The 18,845-nt window shown below is 45.6% G+C and overlaps 1 protein-coding gene across 1 annotated transcript in view; it reads left to right on the top strand.

The window, feature by feature from the left end:
- The window catches only part of elmo3 (engulfment and cell motility 3), a 116,112-nt gene extending 106,871 nt beyond the window's left edge, over positions 1-9,241 (top strand). Inside the window, exons 19-21 of the mRNA XM_060838261.1 lie at positions 2,483-2,565; positions 5,721-5,801; positions 8,525-9,241. Of these exons, the coding sequence (XP_060694244.1) occupies positions 2,483-2,565; positions 5,721-5,801; positions 8,525-8,737 (377 nt within the window). The 3' untranslated portion in view covers positions 8,738-9,241. The remainder of the gene's footprint in view (positions 1-2,482; positions 2,566-5,720; positions 5,802-8,524) is intronic.
- Positions 9,242-18,845: the final 9,604 nt, after the last annotated feature.

The raw sequence follows: 18,845 nt of genomic DNA, 5'->3' as shown, positions 1-18,845 counted from the left end.
TGTGGACTGCAGATAGCTGACAACTTTCAGGGGGGTGGGGGAGGCTGATGTGTACATTGTGGGGGGGGAATGGAAGCTGATGACGAGATAAGGTCAGACTGGGAAGAGGCGTCTGTGTGGAGTGTTAACTCAGGTATAGGCCATTCGAACAGTGAACAGGGTATTATTTTGAGAAGGTAACAGCAGACGCTGTCTCTAGGGTCATTCACTGGGTGACCTGTTTTGAGGCACTTTGACTGCATCTTTCATCCACTAGGTCATTCCAATCAGCTAAACAAACCCTATGAGATAGCCAGCTATGAGATAGGTCCGGGCCAAGCATTTGCATGGTGTTTTATCGTCCATCTCAAACATTTCAGAGCACTATACGTAAAATGAGTTGCTTTGAAGTCTCAGTAGTAAGGGGAGCAGTCAGAAATGCCACCAGCCCTGTTTGAGATTCTACCACAGCATGTGTGTCTTTTCTGAGCCCAAGAGCAGACCCTTACTGCAATTCATGAACGGGCTGGGGTGAGATCAACCTTTGTCCCTCAGTTTGTACGGGTGCACGGGTAAAAGTATTTGGCAGATATTTGCTTCTTATTGGGAGTGGGAGGATGAGCCTGTAATGGTTCACATCCAGATACTCTAGATCCAAAGGAAGCCGTTCAGCCCCTCAAGCCTGTACTACCCCCAGCCAATCAGATCATACTCGATCAGGTCCCGCCCATGTGCCTGCCCACCTTGAATCCATAACCGTTCAATACCCTTAATCTCATGAAGTACTGGTCCCAAATTTTCAAACTGACTCCCATCTCAATGTCTTTTTGTAGAGAGAGAGTTCCAGGTTTCCAATAGATTTTCTGTAAAGAAGGTATTTCTCAAACACCCCCAGAACAGACTAGGTCTAATCTAAAGGTTCTGTCCTCCCTTTTTGGTTTCTTCCACAAAAGGAAACAGTTTCTCCCTATTCACCCCATCAAATCCTTGAAGCCCTTCAATGACATCATCCTTAATTGTCCACACTCAAGTGGAACACAATTCTAATATATGCAACCTGTCCTCTGAATGTGGCTTTTTTTTTAACCCCAGAGTCATTGTGATGAATCAGTGTCACACCCTCAGAAGTGACTCTGCTTCTTTTGACATTACTGTGCCCACAACTGAATTCAAGACTCCAGATGTGGTCTAGCCAGGGCATTACAAAGCTGTGACATAACCTCCAGACATATGTATTCCAGAAACCAATTCCATTACTTTGTCCACCTGTTAGATTGGAATGGAGTCTGTGACTCCAAAATCTCTCTGACTTACACAATTCATCACTTCTCACCATTTAGACAATACCCTGATCTATCTTTCTTAAAGGGATGCTGAGAGAGTTTCCTACAATCAACTCCAGTTTTGCCCACTCACTTAATCCACCTCACGCAACCTTCTGCTCTCATTGCACTGCTGTACTGCTGTGAGACTTGGAGCTTCATTCCTTTGTTTCACTTTATCAATAGTTCAGACGTTGTGCAGATCACGAGGTGACAACACAAATCAGATGTTGCTAATTGGAGCCTATCTGTTGTCTCTTCTTTAGGCTAAGCAAATTCTTTAACCATGTTACAGACACCATAGAGTGGTGACATCACTGGTGACACTATATGGGCATGATATAATTGGTGATGTAATGGGGAGGTGACATCACTAATTACATCTTGAAAAGGTGAAATATTTGGTGATGTTCACATGAGGGGTGACATCGCTAGCAACATCATGGGGAGGTGACATCAGTGATGTGACATCACTGACAGCATCTTGGGTAGGTGACATCACAGTGATGTGACATCACTGAGAGCATCTTGGGTAGGTGACATCAGTGATGTGACATCACTGACAGCATATTGGGTAGATGACATCACAGTGATGTGACATCACTGACGGTATTATGGGTAGGTGACATCACAGTGATGTGACATCACTGACGGTATTATGGGTAGGTGACATCACTGACGGTATTATGGGTAGGTGATATCTCAGAGGTGCACAGTGGTGACATGGATAAGTAAAATGATGGTGACATATTTTTACTTTTCAAATAGGAATGTCCAAAGCATGGACAAACCTTTTTCTACGTAACAGGTTGTAGATTTGATCTACAATGCACTCTGCCTGAGGGGCTAATGTTGCCGAGTCAGTATTAACATTCCGCGGGGGAACTGGATAAATGCCTAAGAGAAAGAAAAATATACAGGGCTATGGGAAAAGAGCAGGGGACTGGGATTAATTTAGACAGCTCCATCAATAAACTGGGTCAAGAACGAAGGGCCAAATGGTCTTCTCCCACGGTGTTTCACTCTGGGTCTATGATCAGTTTTGAGGTGAGGAGGCTCTCCCGCCAGTATCTCAAACCCACCTGAAGAACAGGCCGGAGCGTGGCGGCTTGGACTGAATGGTTAAATGTTGAGCTGTAACACCAACCAAATCCAACACTTACTGAGTGCCTCCCTTTCAGTTCCAGTGGCTGATATTAAGGCATTGGTGACGGGGAAGGACTGTCCCCACATGAAGGAGAAGAGCACCCTGAAACAGAACCGGGTAAGTACAGAGACCTGCGGGGGTTGGGGTGGGGGCTTCAGACATCACAAAACCCTGACAGACCATGACCCATCTCCCAAACCTGGAATCATCATGGACAAAGCCTTCCAATGTGCTACCTGAAATTAAGCTCGCATCGGTTAGCTATATCAGAATATTTGATGGTGCCTCCAATTGGCTTCACTCTCTGTGCTATCAGAAATGGTGCAGGAGAGGAGGGGGGGCGGGGGGGGAGTGTGTAGCTGAAGGGGAAAATCAACCCAAGAGTCACCCTGGGATCTGCTATTCATCTAAGGAGTTAGCATGACAATTGGAATCATTCATTGAGAGCTGTCTTTGTGAGCTCCCTCAGGTTACACCCCACAAGCTGCAGTTATCTGAAGTCAGATGACAATCTCCCTTCAGGTAGAGCCACAACAAAATTTGCATTTACCTAACACCTAACATCCCAAGGCGAAGGGGTCTTGTGACACAATGACCCTCGCTCTTGGCCAGAAGATCCAGGTTCAAGGCTTTCCTGCCCGTCCAAGTTGATTGTTATTAAATATCCTCAGTACCTCACAGAAGTGATATCAAATGGCATTTGACAGTGAGCCTCTGTAGGGAACATTTGGATTGATGACCAAGAGGATTTGGTGAAAGATGTTGGTTGTATGGAACAATTTAAATACTGAAGACTCAGGGAGGCGTAGGGACGTATGGCACGGAAACAGACCCTTCGGTCCAACCTGTCCATGCTGACCAGATATCCGAAATTAATCCAGTCCCATTTGCCAACATTTGGCCCATATCCCTCTAAACTCTTACTTTTACATACCTATCCAGATAATGATGCAATTGTACCAGCCTCCACCACTTCCTCTGGCAGCTCATTCCATACACGTACCACCCTCTGCATGAAAATGTTGCCCCTTAAGTCCCTTTTAAATCTTTCCCCTCTCACCTTAAACCTTTGCCGGCTAGTTACGGATTCCCCGACCCCATGGAAAAGACTTTGCCTATTTACCTTATCTATGCCCCTCAATTTTGTAAACCTCTATAAGGTCACCCCTCAGCCTCTGACGCTCCAGGGAAAACAGCCCCAGGCTGTTCAGCCTCTCCCTAGAGCTCAAACAGGGCGGCACGGTGGCACAGTGGTTAGCACTGCTGCCTCACAGCGCCAGGGACCTGGGTTCAATTCCTGCCTCAGGCGACTGACCGGGTGCTCCGGTTTCCTCCCACAGTCCAAAGATGTGCGGGTCAGGTGAATTGGCCATGCTAAATTGCCCGTAGTGTTAGGTAAGGGGTATATGTAGGGGTATGGGTGGGTTGCGCTTCGGCAGGTCGGTGTGGACTTGTTGGGCCGAAGGGCCTGTTTCCACACTGTAAGTAATCTAATCTAATCAAACCCTCCAACCCTGGCAGCATTTTTGAAAAGCCTTTCTGACCCCTTCCAAGTTTGACAACAGCTTTCCGATAGGCAGGAGACCAGAATGGAGCACAGTGCTCTAGAACAGCCCTCACCAATGTCCTGTATAGCTGCAGCATGATAATGGGCCTAGATGGCTAATGGCACAGCCGCCAATGGTGGGGCAAAGAAAATTGGGCATGTGTAAAGTGGCAAGAGCGAGAGAAGTGCAGAGACCTGCCGCCAGCCAATTCCCTACGTTACCATTAGCATCAAGCCCGGGCATCAACCCTGGGTCAATGGAGGGTATAGGATGGCATGCCAGGAGTATACCTGAAAATGAGGGGTCAGAGTGGTGAAACAAGGACACGCTGGACACTAGTTGGAGTCATCGGAAGACAGTCGTGGTTCTTGGAGGTCAGTCATCTCAGCTCCAGGACATCTCTGCAGAAGTTCCTCAGGGTCGTGTCCTCGGCCCAACCATCTTCAGCTGTTTCATCGATGACTTCCCCTCCGTCCAAAGGTCAGAATTGGAATGGTTGCACAGTGCTCAGCACTTTGGTGGCGACTCAGATATGGAAGCAGCCCGTGTTCAAAAGCAACAAGATCTGGATGGTATCCTGATTGCAGATCCTAGGTTGGCAACACTGGTGAGAAAGGGAGATGCCCACTTTCCAATGTGGGCGTACCCACCAACATCCATTCCACCTCCTCTCCTCAGTAGGTATAGCTCACCAGCACCTTCTCAATCAGACAGGGGCAATAAATTGTGTCCTAGTTAGCGTCCCTGGGGATGCATTTTAAAAAGCTGAGGGGAGTTGTTATTTTCCTGCAATACTATAGACTTTCCGGGTTTTTGTTTTAACTTTTTTGATTTAATTTGCTGTCACCTCAGATATGTGTTCCTCTGTCAGATTTACATCAGCCTCTTGCATCTTGTCCACCAAGTTACTTCCCATCTTGCTTGGGACTCAGCTCATCGGATCTTGATGCGTTTAAGCTGAATGAACTGCTGATGATAACATCGCGATTTATTGGATTTCCTTCCTCCACCCTGTTGGTTGCACCGCACTTGAATATCATTCACAAAACCAGGCATCACTTTGCCTGCAACAGACCGAGACATGAAGTTAGGGAAATCCCAATGGAGGAAAGCTTTGAGAGTCATCTATCGGAATGAATTTACCACACACCAGGTCACAATTCCCTCACGGCAAAATCCTGTGTTCTGGAAGAATCTACTCCAGTGCGCATTTCATTAACTCCTCCTGTCCCGTGGCTCACTAAACTATTGGATCCTTCATATCAGTTCTGAAAGTACCCCTTCAGATTTATGCCATCTCCCCCTCCTCCTCAACATTACCTCGCCTTTGGAATCCTAAAACCAACAACTGTATGACTTCTGAACCTGCTGTTTCCCAGTGGGAACATACAGCTGATCTCTTGTTGTCCCCTCACTCAATCCTTTTGCGGTGTTCCATATTTCTTCAATAGTTACAGCATCCTTTTTGGACTCTGGAAACCAAGGCTGCTCATTGTAATCCATAACCTTTGACCAATGACCTTTGAACTGCTGACAGTTCCCCTCTAACCTCCACCCCTCGGTTCAACCGAAGTTCTCTCTCTGGTCATCTCCCTGTGCCACGCTAAGGGACTGTTGTGGTATCCATGTCATCATCTGTTCCCATTATTTTTCCTCTCTCCATTTTCCCTCGCTCTTTCCCCCATTTTGGTTTTGAAGTTAACCTGAGCTTCTTTCTTTTCCTAGGAGGTGCTGGACCTGGCGTTCTCTGTCCTGTACGATGCAGAGGACTACTCGCTGAACTTCATAGCCCCAACTAAATATGACGTGAGTGGCTGCAAAGGTCAAAGGTCAACTGTGACAGTGAGGGGTGGGGGACAGACTGCTCTGACACAGACCACCCGTCTATGACTCAGGCTAAACATCTACCGCAGGAAACATTTAGGAAAGTGGTTTATAATCAATGAGGAAAATAATAACAGAGGACATAAACAGACAAGATGAGCGAACATGCGGGTTGTAGTTATTTGGAAATCAAATTGCAGTGATCGCAGAATCTTTCAGGCAGAGGTGGATAGATTGTTGATGGCCAATGGGATGGAAGTTATCAATGTGATGCTGGAATGTATAATTGAGGTTTGAAGTAGATGGAATCAAAGAATAGTGCAGCAGGCTCAGAGGTGTCGTTCCTTTGCATACGGCAGATGAAATTTAACGCAGCAATGTGTGGACTGATGTTTTTTTGGGGCTGAAGAATGGGAAAGGCTATGTATAAATTCAGCCTCTTCACATTTGTGCCACACTGACTCGTGGGTTCACGTGCTCGCATCTCTGAAGGTAGCAGGAGAAGGCTGCGGTTGTTTGGTTTGCACTTACAGGCAGAACAAGGGAGTCCTGTGAGGCCTTCAGAAAGCTGTAGCTGGGCCCCAGGTAGAGTGCCGTGCATGACACTGTAGGAAGGATAGCAAGACCTTTGAGATGGTGCAGAGGAGATCTACTAGTCCCATACAGAGGATGAGAGAGTTCAATGGTGTGGAGAAGCTAGTATTGTTCTTCCTGGAGCAACAAAGTGTGGATTTAATAAAGGTGTTCCAAATGATCTAGAGTTTCTATAAAGTATACCTTTTCTTTTTAAAAAAAAAGGGAGATTATCCACCTGTCAAAACATTCCAAAAAGCAGCCAGTGAAGTGTAGCCATTGCTGTGGTATTGGGAATACTCTAATGTAATAAGATGTTTACGCTGGAGCATTGATAACTGGGCAGTTCAGATTTCAGCCGATGAGCACAAGAACTGGGAGTGGGGAAGTGGGTGATGGGAGTTGGCAGGATGGAGAGAACATCTTTATTTTGGGCACTGTTGTGATCTGTAGTGTGCTGCCTGGAACGGGGCGGGGAGGGAAGCAGGATCGGTCGTAACCTTCAACACAAAACAACTGGGTTAAATAGTTGCAGAAAAACAATTTGCAGCCCTCCGGGGGAAGAACTGTGGAGTGGGACTGATTGAATGGGTACATCACTAGAATATGAGGCCGAAGGGTTTCCTGGGCCTAGTGGTGTATTATGTTACTAGCATTAGTATGTTACTAGCTGGACTGTTAATGCTGATAATGTCTGGGGACCCGGATTCAAATGCCCTCGTGGCAAATGGTGGAATTTGAAATCAGTAGAAAAGAAAATCTGTATTTAAGAGTCTAATGACGACCATGAATCTGTTGTCAATTGTTAGAAAAATCCAACTGGTTCACTAATGTCCTGTCGGGAAGGAAACTGGCTAGCATTCTGGTCTCCTTGCTATAGGAAGGATGTTGTGAAACTTGAAAGGGTTCAGAAAAGATTTACAAGGATATTGCCAGGGTTGGACGGTTTGAGTTATAGGGAGAAGCTGAACAGGCTGGGGCTGTTTTCCCTGGAGCATCAGAGGCTGAGGGGTGACCTTATAGAGGTTTATAAAATCATGAGGGGCACAGATAGGGTCAATAGATGAGATATTTTCCCTGGGGTTGGGGGAGTCCAGAATAGAGGCATAGGATTAGGGTGAAATGGGAAAACTTTGAAAGGGACCTAAGGGGCAACTTTTTCAGGCAGAGGGTGGTACGTGTATGGAATGAGCTGCCAGAGGAAGTGATGGAGGCTGGTACAATTACAACATTTAAAAGGCATCTGGATGGGTATATGAATAGGAAGGGTTTAGAGGGATATGGGCCGGGTGCTGGCAATTGGGACTAGATTAGGTTAGGATATCTGGTCGGCATGGACACATTGTGCTGTACATCTCTTTCATTCTATAACATGTGACTCCAAACCCACAGCCATGTGGTTGACTCTTAACTGGGCAAGATGGGCAGTATATACTGGCCAAGCCAGTGACGCCCTCATCCTATGAATGAAATTCATTTTGAAAAAAAATACACAGGCTAAGCCTTATTCTGATCATGCCGCACTTGGAGTATTGCGTACAGTTCTGGTCACCGCATTATCGGAAGGATGTGGAAGCAGTAGAGAAAGTTCAGAGGAGATTTGCCAGGATGTTGCCTGGTTTGGAGGGAAGGTGTTATGAGGGAAGACTGAGAGACTTAAGGCTGTTTTCATTCGAGAGAGGGAGGATAAGAGATTTCTTAATTGAGACATATTAGATAATCAGAGGGTTAGATAGGGTGGACAGTGAGAGCCTTTTTCCTCGGATGGTGATGGCTTGCATCAGGGGACGTAGCTTTAAATTGACGGGTGATAGATATAGGACAGATGTCAGTGGTAGGTTCTTTACTCAGAGAAGAGCAGGGGCAAGGAACGCACTGCCTGCAACAGTGGTAGACTCGCCAACTTTAAGAGCATTTAAATGGGCATTGGATAAATATGTGGATGATAATGGAATAGTGTAGGTTAGATGGGCTTCAGGTTGATTCCACAGATCAGCGCAACATCGAGGGCCAGAGGGCCTGTACTGCACTGTAATGTTCTATGAACTGAAAATGTCCTTCACTAAAGTGACCTGAACTTGCTTTTTTTTAAAAAAAAATACTGACAGTGCTTTATCCCTGCCTCTCCCTAGTTCTGTCTCTGGACTGACGGCCTGAATGTTCTGCTGGGCAAGGAGTTGAACAGTGAGCAGACCAAGAGTGAGCTGGAGATCCTGCTGTCCATGGAGATCAAACTGCGGCTCCTGGATCTGGAGAACATCCCCATCCCGGATGCAGCCCCGCCAATCCCTAATGCTCCGAGTAACTACAACTTCTGCTATGACTACAGCCACACTGAGCACTGACTCTCTCTCGGTGGGGATCACGTCAAGATGCATCAGGATCTTGGATGAGTTTGGGGACGTTGCAGGTTTTATACAGCGCATGTAAAAATTAGTTTTTGTACACAGGCAGTGACTCGAGTATTTTCATGTGCAATATTCTAGAAGAGATGAAAGGTACTTATGAGAGAGGATGGTGTGGTGCACATTTCAGCTGGTAACAAAAATGGCTGCCCTGACACGCTGGCCAACTTCAGGGCAGAGGCGATTAGCTCACAAGAAGTGGTCCATCCCCGAAAGAAGGGGAAGCAGGAATACTAGGAATCTGATGGATGAGAAAATGGTGGCAGCGTTTAGCAGACGGCATCTGTGAAGAGAGAAAGTTAGGGTTAACATGTTGGAGCAGGGAACTCCTGCGGGGCCAGTGAGCAGACAGCCAATGGTCCGACGTTAATCCCACATTTCTCTCTCCATAGACGTCCCAAGAAGAGGGTGGGAGGTTGTGAAGCCGATCATGATGAAGAGTAATCTAGAATCGAAACGTTAGCTTGCTGTCTCTCTCTCTCCTTGAACCCGCTGTTATTTTCAGCACTTTTTTTTGGGTTTCTGTACAGATTCCAGCATCTGCAGTAATTTGCTCCAACATTTGTTCTGTTAGTTTTTGTTGGCAGCCAGCCTTTAATTCTGGGCCAGGGTGAGACTGTGTGTTGGCAGGTTGCATTAACGCGGTGATCTTTGACTGTTTATAGAGACCCCCCTGAACTTTACACGTCGTGCCAATTCAGCCAAATCGCCAGCAACTCTGACTCTCCCAGAGCTTCACCTAGGTTCAGGTGCTTCACTGACAGAGTTGGTGCCCCCTCTCAGATTGTCCATCCACCGATTATTGTAAGGGGGCAGGAGGCTCTCGTACAGGTATTAGATTGTGACCAAATGTCCCATTGGTCTCCATTGAGAGGCGGTGGTGGAAATGAAGGCCAGTGAGTGAGCTAGATGTGGAGGCTTGCTTCCCCATTGGGTAAATTGTTCACCTGAACAGTGAGACTGAAGGGGTTGGTGGGTGGAGGGTGGTGTGCACTGTTCTCACTGTCTGTTAATATGGAAATTGATCCTGATCTCAAACAAAAAGTTGACTTTGGACAGTTGGTTCAGTGACAGGATGTCCAGCTTCCTTGCCCCTGCTTTGGGTAATGGTACAGTCTGGGGCAACTGCAGCATGTCGAGTGTTAGTTGATCTCGACTGGGGAATGCATTTGGGTGACCCTGAGTGGCACAGTGGTTAGCACTGCTGCCTCACAGCGCCAGGGACCTGGGTTCAATTCCCACCTCAGGCGACTGACTGTGTGGAGTTTGCACGTTCTCCCCGTGTCTGCGTGGGTTTCCTCCGGGTGCTCCGGTTTCCTCCCACAGTCCAAAGATGTGTGGGTCAGGTGAATTGGCCATGCTAAATTGCCCGTAGTGTTAGGTAAGGGGTATATGTAGGGGTATGGGTGGGTTGCGCTTTAAATTAAGTTCAGGCAAATTAAATTGATGGTGAATCCCACTTCCCAAGAACAAATATGGAAAAAAAATTGTCATGTTCTGAAGAATCATCATACTGGACTCAAAACGTTAACTTTGTTTCTCTCTCCACAGACGCTACCAGACCTGCTGAGTGACTCCAGCTTGCTCTGTCTTTGTTTCAGATTTGCAGCATCTGCAGTATTTTGCCTTTATTTTGAGGAGTCCCCTATGAGCAATTGGCTAGCTACCCAGTTCATAATCAGTGTATACGTTGGTGAGAGAAGGGGTAAGGATTCTTTAAAAATGTACTGGGGAGAGAGAGCGTAAGAAATAATTCCCTGTTTGATTAGTTTTAATCTGCTTCAGATATTTGTTAAAAGGCACAGTGTTGCATAGTTAAGATATTGCCAACTCTCTAACGTTTGTACAGAATTTGCTTTTTACTAAGTACCATACAATGGTCTATCAAAGGGCTGTCCCTCCTCAGGTGTTAACTAGTCCCGTATCAATACTCAGGCAATTGTAATGGTGCCAGGGAGCCAGGGGAAGCCACTCATCACGGGCTCTGCTACACTAAAATTGGAAATCTGCAGTCACTGTTTCAAAAGATTTCTATTTGTAAATAGGCCAAGCTTATTCACTTGGGCAGAGTAGGGAGGCTGTAACCCTAATCTTGTGCTGATATTGTTCGGACCCAACATGTTACAGGCCTAAATGTTTAATTGTCCACTAAGCTATGGAGGGGAGCTGAGATAGAGTTTAAGCTCCTGAATTATTTAGTGATCTCTTGTCGAGAAATGGATTTGCGTGCGTGCGCGCGTGTCTCTATCTGTGTGTATGTGTCTGTGGGTGCCTGCAGAAAAGGTGGGAACAAGAATGTGTTCATCTTGGATGTCCTTCACAGTTGACTTTCCAGAACCAGGGGTCACAATCTAAGGATTCGGGCGAAACCATTTAGAACTGAAATTTCTTCACCACAGAGTAGTGAGCCAATGAAATTTTCTACCACAGAATGTAGTCGAAGCCAAAACACTGTACGATTTCAAGAAGGGGTTGGACATAGCACTTCGGGCTAAACAGCTGAAAGCCTTTGGGGACGGGGGAAATGGGAACAAGCTATTAAGTTAAGTAGTTAAGTTAGCTCACTAAGCTGGAAGGTTTGTTTTCAGATGCTTCGTCACCATGACTAGATAACGTCATCAGTAAGAATCTCTGGTGAAGCATTGGTGGGATGTTTCACCTCTCTATTTATAGAGTCTTGGCTTCTTAAGGTGGGTGATGTCACTTCTTTTTTTCAAGGGTTCGTATCGATATGTTTACTGACGGAGTTCTGGTTAGAATGCCATGCCTTTAAGGATTCTCGTGTGTGGCTTTGTTTTGCCCGTCCTAGGATGTGTGTGTGTTGCCCCAGTCAAAGTGATGTCTGTCTTTGTCTGTATGTATGGGGACAAAAAAAAAACAGAAATGACATCACCCGCCTTAAGAAACCAAGACCTATAAATAGAGAGGTGGGACATCCCACCAGTGCTTCACCAGACTCTCACTGATGATGTTACCTAGTCATGGTGACAAAACGTCTGAAAACAAACTTTCCAACTCAGCCAGCTAGCTTGCATACTTATCATCAACCTGAGCTACAAATCTTCTCAAAAATCGCTCAGCTATTGAGTTGTATGAGCAGCCGTGATTATATTGAATGGTGAGGCAGGTTGAAAGGGCCAAATGACCTCCTCATTTGACCTGTCTGTGCTCAGGTTTGTCTTTGGTAAGCCAACAGGGAAGTACGGAAAGGAACAAGATCTGATTTCTTCAAACATTATTGGAAGCAGTGAGTGTGAAAGAGTTTAGAATATGCTGTGTGCTGAGTTGGGAGGCAGGGTACTTGGATCGCAAGGTGATATTCGAAAGACTTGCATTGATTTAGCACTTTTTGTGACTCACAAAGGCCTTAAGAGTGTTTACAAACAGCGGAACACTCTTGAAGTCGTCACTATGGTACTGCAAGAAATCCAGCCTCTAATTATCGCACAAGAAGCTCCCATGTTTTCATCGGGCTGGTCCATCTGACTGTGTACTGAACAGACAGCACCGACAGTAGTCCCTCAGTATTGCACTGGAGAGTCAGTCTCAACTAACCACTCAAGCCCCTTAGGTGACAGTTGAACACATATTTAAGAAAGAGCAGGGAATGTGCAGCCATCTGCAGTTAAATAGCCTACTAAAGCTGTACCGAAGCAGGGAGAAAGGTCAGTCGTGCAGAGGACCATTGTCAGCCTAGGAATGGTATCACAGCAACAGTTAGGGGCTACTACGAGAGAGCTGTCAGACAGTAATTAAAAGGGAGCTTAAAAAAAAGGGAGCATGCCAACAGAGATGTACTCTCAAAGTGACGAGAGGCTGTTCCTGTCGCTGATTCTCACAATCTGCCAACTGTAACCGGTCCCAGTAACAGGGCTGTTCTGATACACTGTGCACGGCCACAGATTTACACTGGATCAAACTGGAGCAGGTATTGGTTAATTTATTGACAATGACACTACTGCTTTGGGGTTTGGTTTTGTAGCGCTTCTTTGTTTTGTACAAATATATATATATATATAAAGGAAAGTCTTAACATGTTTTGTAAGAAAACGATCTGGTTTTCCTGTTGTGAAATGAGCAGCCATTGATAGATCATAACTCTCCAGCTTTACTTGTGATTCACAATAAAGTGTCATTGAGCTACTGCGCTGCCCTTGTATGAATTTTGCTCAGGATCCTGGCCTGCTGATCATTCTCCATTGGGGCGGAACGATGGTTAGCACTGCTGCCTCTCAGCACCAGGGATCCGGGTTTAATTCCAGCCTTGGGTAACTGTCTGTGTAAAGTTTGCATGTTTTCCGCATGGGTTTCCTCCAGGTGCTCCAGTTTCCTCCCACTGTCCAAAGATGCATCAATTAGGTGGATCGGCCATGTTAAATGGCCCATTGTGTCCATGGATGTGCAGGTTTGGTGGATTAGCCGTTGGAAATGCAGGGTTACAGGGATGGTGTGGGATGCTCTTCAGAGGACTTGATGGGCCAAATGGCCTGCTTGGGACTCTGTGATTCCAATGCTGGTTGGTCACATTTGGCTGTCAGTGTGATGAATGCTGTGTAAATTAGAACAATTACCAATGGCTGCACCCACTCACTGATCCTGGGCAAATCCCTAAGTGTCTCAGTAAGGAAAACTAAAGGGGAGACGTCCAACTGCAGATTATTTTTAACAGAAGGAAAGATATGCACATATTGAGGGAAAAGATTCATCAAGTGTGAAGGTTGCCCCTTTTGAACTGAGTAAACTGAAACTATTTCGGAGGGCAACTACAGATCAACTACATTGTATTGCTCATGTAGACCAGACCAGGTAAAGAAAGTAGATTCCCATCCCCAAGCACATTTTGGGGTGGTACAATAATGCCAATTGCATGATATTTACGGGCACAACCACCGATTGTTCAGAGAGAACATGCCAAGGGATGCAGGTACATAATTCTTTGAAGTTTGCATCACATATAGACGGGGTGGTTAAGAAGGCGTTTAGCACGCTTGCCTTCACTGCTCAGTCCTTTTAAACATAGGAGTTGGGATGTCACGTTGAAGTTGTACAGGACATTGGTGAGGCCTCTTCTGGAGTAACGTGTCCTATTCTGGTTGGGCCAATTATAGTTAGGATATTATTAAAGCTGGAGAGGGTTCAGAACAGACTAACCAGCATGTTGCCAGGTGTGAAAGGTTTGAGTTATAAAGAAAAGCAGGATAGGCTGGGCCGTTTTGCACTGGAGCATATCAGGTTGAGAGGCCTCCTGATAGAAGTTGATAAGATAATGAGAGATACAGATAGGGTTAATGGTAGTTGTCTTTTCCCTAGGATGGGGGATTTCAAGTCTAGGGGGCACATATTTAGAACATAAGAACGAGGAGCAGAAGTAGGCCGTCTGGCCCCCTTCAAGCCTGCTCTATCACTCAATAAGATCATGGTCAATGTTCTCGTGGACTCAGCTCTATTTACTCATGTTTTCACCATAGCCCTTAATTCTTTTATTTTTCAAAAATAGCTTTAAAAGCGATTACTGAAGTGGTGTCAACCACTTCCCTGGGCAAGGAATTCCATAGATTCACAACCCTCTGGTGAACAAATTCCTTCTCAATTCAGTCCTAAATCTGCTCCCCCTAATCTTGAGGCGATGCCCTCTTGTCCTAGTTTCACCTGCCAGTGGAAACATCCTCTCTACTTCTATCTTATCGATCCCCCTCAATCTTCTGAATTCCAATGAATATAATCCCAGTCTACTCAGTCTCTCCTCATAAGCCAACCCCCTCAACTCTGGAACCAACCTAGTGAACCTCCTCTGCACCCCCTCCAGTGCCAGTACATCCTTTCCCAAGTAAGGAGACCAAATCTGCACACAGTACTCCAGGTGTGGCCTCACCAGCTCCCTGTACATCTGTAACATAACCTCCCTGCTTTTAAACTCAACCTCTTTAGCGATGAAGGACAACATTCCATTCGCCTTCCTAGTTACCTGTTATACCTGCAGACAAGGTGAGAGGAGAGAGATTTTTTAAAAAAAAGTCTTGAGGGGCAAATTTTTTACGCAGAGGGTGGTTTAAAGATGGAATGAAATTCCTGAGAAAGTGGTGGATGTGAATATAATTATAATGTTTAAAAGACATTTTGATGGATACATGGAAAGGTTTGGAGAGATATTGGCCAGGAGTAGGCAGGTGGGACTAATTTAGTTTGGGATTAGATTTGGCATGGACTGGTTGGACCAAAGGGTCTGTTTCCATGGTGTATGACTGTGTAACTCCACGAACAGGAGTGAGAATCCCTCCAACCTGATGTTTTTTGTGCTACATTTAACAGTTAATGTGTTCAAATCTCATCTCAGCCTCATCCCAATCCCCCTCCAACCTTCAGATCTCTGCATTCTTTAACTCTGACTAATCATTTCCCTCTAGAAGGGACTAAAAGGACTACACAAACTGCAGCCACAATGGGAGAAGTGACCATTCATTCCCCTACTGAGTGCTGAAGGGATGGAATGAGATTTATCCCATCACCCAAGCTGCAGGAAGCTCCCAAGTGAAAGCCCATCACTTGCTCCATGTGTGGAAAGTGTTTGAATTATGTCGTCCTATCAGCTGGCATTTTGGTACATTCACTGGTTCATCCACTACAGCCAGCCAGCAGCGATTCACTCTCCCTCCCAGGAGAAAGTGTATCCTCGTGTTAATCGCTGATTTTATTCTAGGGAAATGGCATTGCTGGCTTCTGAGGCTGCAAGACAGACTTTTTTTTTATTCCCCCCAGTCCAAGTGTAACATGGCTCTGTTTCTGACCAGCCAGGAGGGATTAATCAACCTCCGCACAGACCAAAATACTCAAAAGAAGGAGTGTGTGTGCACAATGAATAACTCTGAAACACAGTTTTGAATGTACCCATTTTTGTACCCATTAAAGATACAACACCAGCTACTCAGGGCAGTCTGTGTCCCAAAGGCATTGACTGGGGTATGAGAACTCTTCCCTCAAGGCCTAGAGTCACAGAACCAGACCCTTTGCTCCAACTTGTCCATGCCAAGTAAATATCCTAAATGAATCTAGTCCATTTGCCAGCATTCCCCCTAAAGCCTTCCTACTCATGTACCCATTCAGATGCCTTTTAAATGGTGTAACTGTACCAGCCTCCACCACTTCCTCTGGCAGCTCATTCCATACACGTACCACCCTCTGTCTGAAAAAGTTGCCCCTTAGGTCTCTCTTATATCTATCCCCTCTCATCTTAAACCTATGCCCTCTATTTTTGGAAAAAGGACCTTGTCTGTTTATCCTATCTATGCCCCTCATGGTTTTATAATCTCAATAAGGTCACCCCTTAGCCTCCAACGCTCCAGGGAAAATATCCCCAGCCTATTTAGCCTCTCCCGAAAGCTCAAACCCAGCAACATTCTTATATATCTTTTCTACATCCTTCAAGTTTAAAAACATCTTTCCTATAAGCAGGAAGACCAGATTAAATGCAGTATTCCAAAAGTGGCCTCACCAATGTCCTGTACAGCCGCAACATGACACCCCAACTCCTATACTCAATACACTGACTTCTAAAGGCATGTGTACCAAATGCCTTCTACTACTACCCCATCTAAAGAAGTGTTGAGAGTTTAAATAAAGGTGGATACCAATTTTATCCCTCTCCCTAGTGACCATCTGAGGCTAAAGCAATCTGTTCACATCTTTGGTGTTATGTCTGACTCCAGGCTGACAGGCTGGTCATTACATCTGTACCTTCGTTAACGTGACCTTAATTACCTCCCTCTGTCTCAGCTCAGTTGCTGCGGAAGCCATACCTTTTTTACCTCTAGACTCGACTCCCAAAGCCCTCCCATCTTTTGTGCTCCATTAACAAGCTCATCTGAAACTCTCTGGCCTACATCCTAACACACATTTGTGCCCAGTATTCACCCAGTAGCATCTGTTAACTGACCTGAACTGGCTAACTCCTGCCATAAAATTATCATCATTGTTTTGAAATCTCTTTGTGGCCTTGTCCCTATCTCTACAGTCCCACCACCAAGGCAGCTACTCCTCCAGTTCTGGCCTCTAGTGCATCCCCAACTATAATTTCTCAGCCATATCTTCAACTTAACTTGCCTCCTCCTGAAAGTTGTTGCCTGAACTTGTGGCCTTGACAAAGCTGTTAGCTACCTGTCCCCTTAATCACCTTTTGTAGTTCAATGTTAAAGTTTGTTCCTTAACATCCCCTGAGAGTGTTTGATTATGTTAATAGTGACATAAGATGTCACCCTTGAACAACGGACAGCATCAACAGATATTCGTACATGGCTATCTCCTGGCAATGAACAGGGATCAGCTTTTACCCAAAGGCTGAGTGTCGAGTGATCAGGTTAGGGAGTGTAGATCAGCAGTCTGAAGTGAAATCTGTCTGTCAGTTGTTTAATTACAGGATTCCTCTAACTGAGCCACTAAGGGAATCTGCCTTCTTTCTACAGTTTGTTTGTAATTTAAACATTGATTTACTGGCAATGGCCAGAACTTTCCATACCTTATTGTTCACTATTGAGAAAATAGTGGGAAGCCCCTGTCTTGAACAACTGTAGTCTACATACTAGGTACATTCAGTGCTGTTAGAACATAGAACATAGAAAAATACAGTGCAGTACAGGCCCTTCGGCCCTCGATGTTGCGTCGATCCAAGCCCACCTAACCTACACTAGCCCACTTTCCTCCATATGCCTATCCAATGCCCGTTTAAATGCCCATAAAGAGGGAGAGTCCACCACTGTTACTGGCAGGGCATTCCATGAACTCTCAACTCGCTGAGTAAAGAATCTACCCTAACACCTGTCCTATACCTACCTCCCCTTAATTTAAAGCTATGCCTCCTCGTAATAGCTGACTCCATACGTGGAAAAAGGTTCTCATGGCCAACCCTATCTAAACCCGTAATCATCTTGTACACCTCTATCAAGTCACCCCTAAACCTTCTTTTCTCCAATGAAAACAGCCCCAAGTGCCTCAGCCTTTCCTCATACGATCTTCCTACCATGCCAGGTAACATCCTGGTAAACCTCCTCTGCACCCGTTCCAGTGCCTCCACATCCTTCCTATAGTATGGCGACCAAAACTGCACACAATACTCCAGATGCAGCCGCACCAGAGTCTTATACAACTGCAACATGACCTCAGGACTCCAGAACTCAATTCCTCTACCAATAAAAGCCAGTACGCCATATGCCTTCTTCACAGCACTATTTACCTGGGTGGCAACTTCCAGAGATCTGTGTACATGGACACCAAGATCCCTCTGCTCATCCACACTACCAAGTATCCGACCATTAGCCCAGTAACCCATCTTCTTGTTACTCTTCCCAAAGTGAATCACTTCACATTTACCTACATTGAACTCCATTTGCCACCTTTCTGCCCAGCTCTGCAGCTTATCTATATCCCACTGTAACCTGCCACATCCTTCCTCACTGTCAACAACTCCACCGACTTTCGTATCATCCGCAAACTTGCTCACCCAACCTTCTCGCCCCTCCTCCAGGTCATTTATAAAAATGACAAACAGCAATGGTCCCAAAACAGATCCTTGCGGAACACCGCTAGTAACTGCACTCCAAGATGAACCTTTATCATCAACTACTACCCTCTGTCTTCTTCCAGCCAGCCAATTCCTAATCCAAACCTCCAACGCACCCTCAATGCCATATCTCCGTATTTTTTGCAGTAGCCTACCATGGGGAACCTTATCAAAGGCCTTACTAAAATCCATATACACCACATCCACCGCTTTACCCTCGTCCACCTCCTGAGTCACCTTCTCAAAGAATTCAATAAAGTTTGTGAGGCACGACCTGCCCTTCACAAAACCATGCTGACTATCCTACTATCCTTGATCACATTATTCCTATCCAGATGTTCATAAATCCTATCCCTTACAATTCTTTCTAAGACTTTGCCCACAACAGAAGTGAGACTCACCGGCCTACAGTTACTAGGGTTATCCCTACTCCCCTTCTTGAACAAGGGAACCACATTTGCCATCCTCAGTCTTCTGGCACTATTCCTGTAGACAACG

The sequence above is a fragment of the Hemiscyllium ocellatum genome, chromosome 17 (assembly GCF_020745735.1).
Source record: "Hemiscyllium ocellatum isolate sHemOce1 chromosome 17, sHemOce1.pat.X.cur, whole genome shotgun sequence".
In the NCBI taxonomy this organism is placed as follows: Eukaryota; Metazoa; Chordata; class Chondrichthyes; order Orectolobiformes; family Hemiscylliidae; genus Hemiscyllium; species Hemiscyllium ocellatum.
Note: the sequence above shows the minus strand (reverse complement) of the source record. Positions and strands in the feature narration are given on the sequence as shown.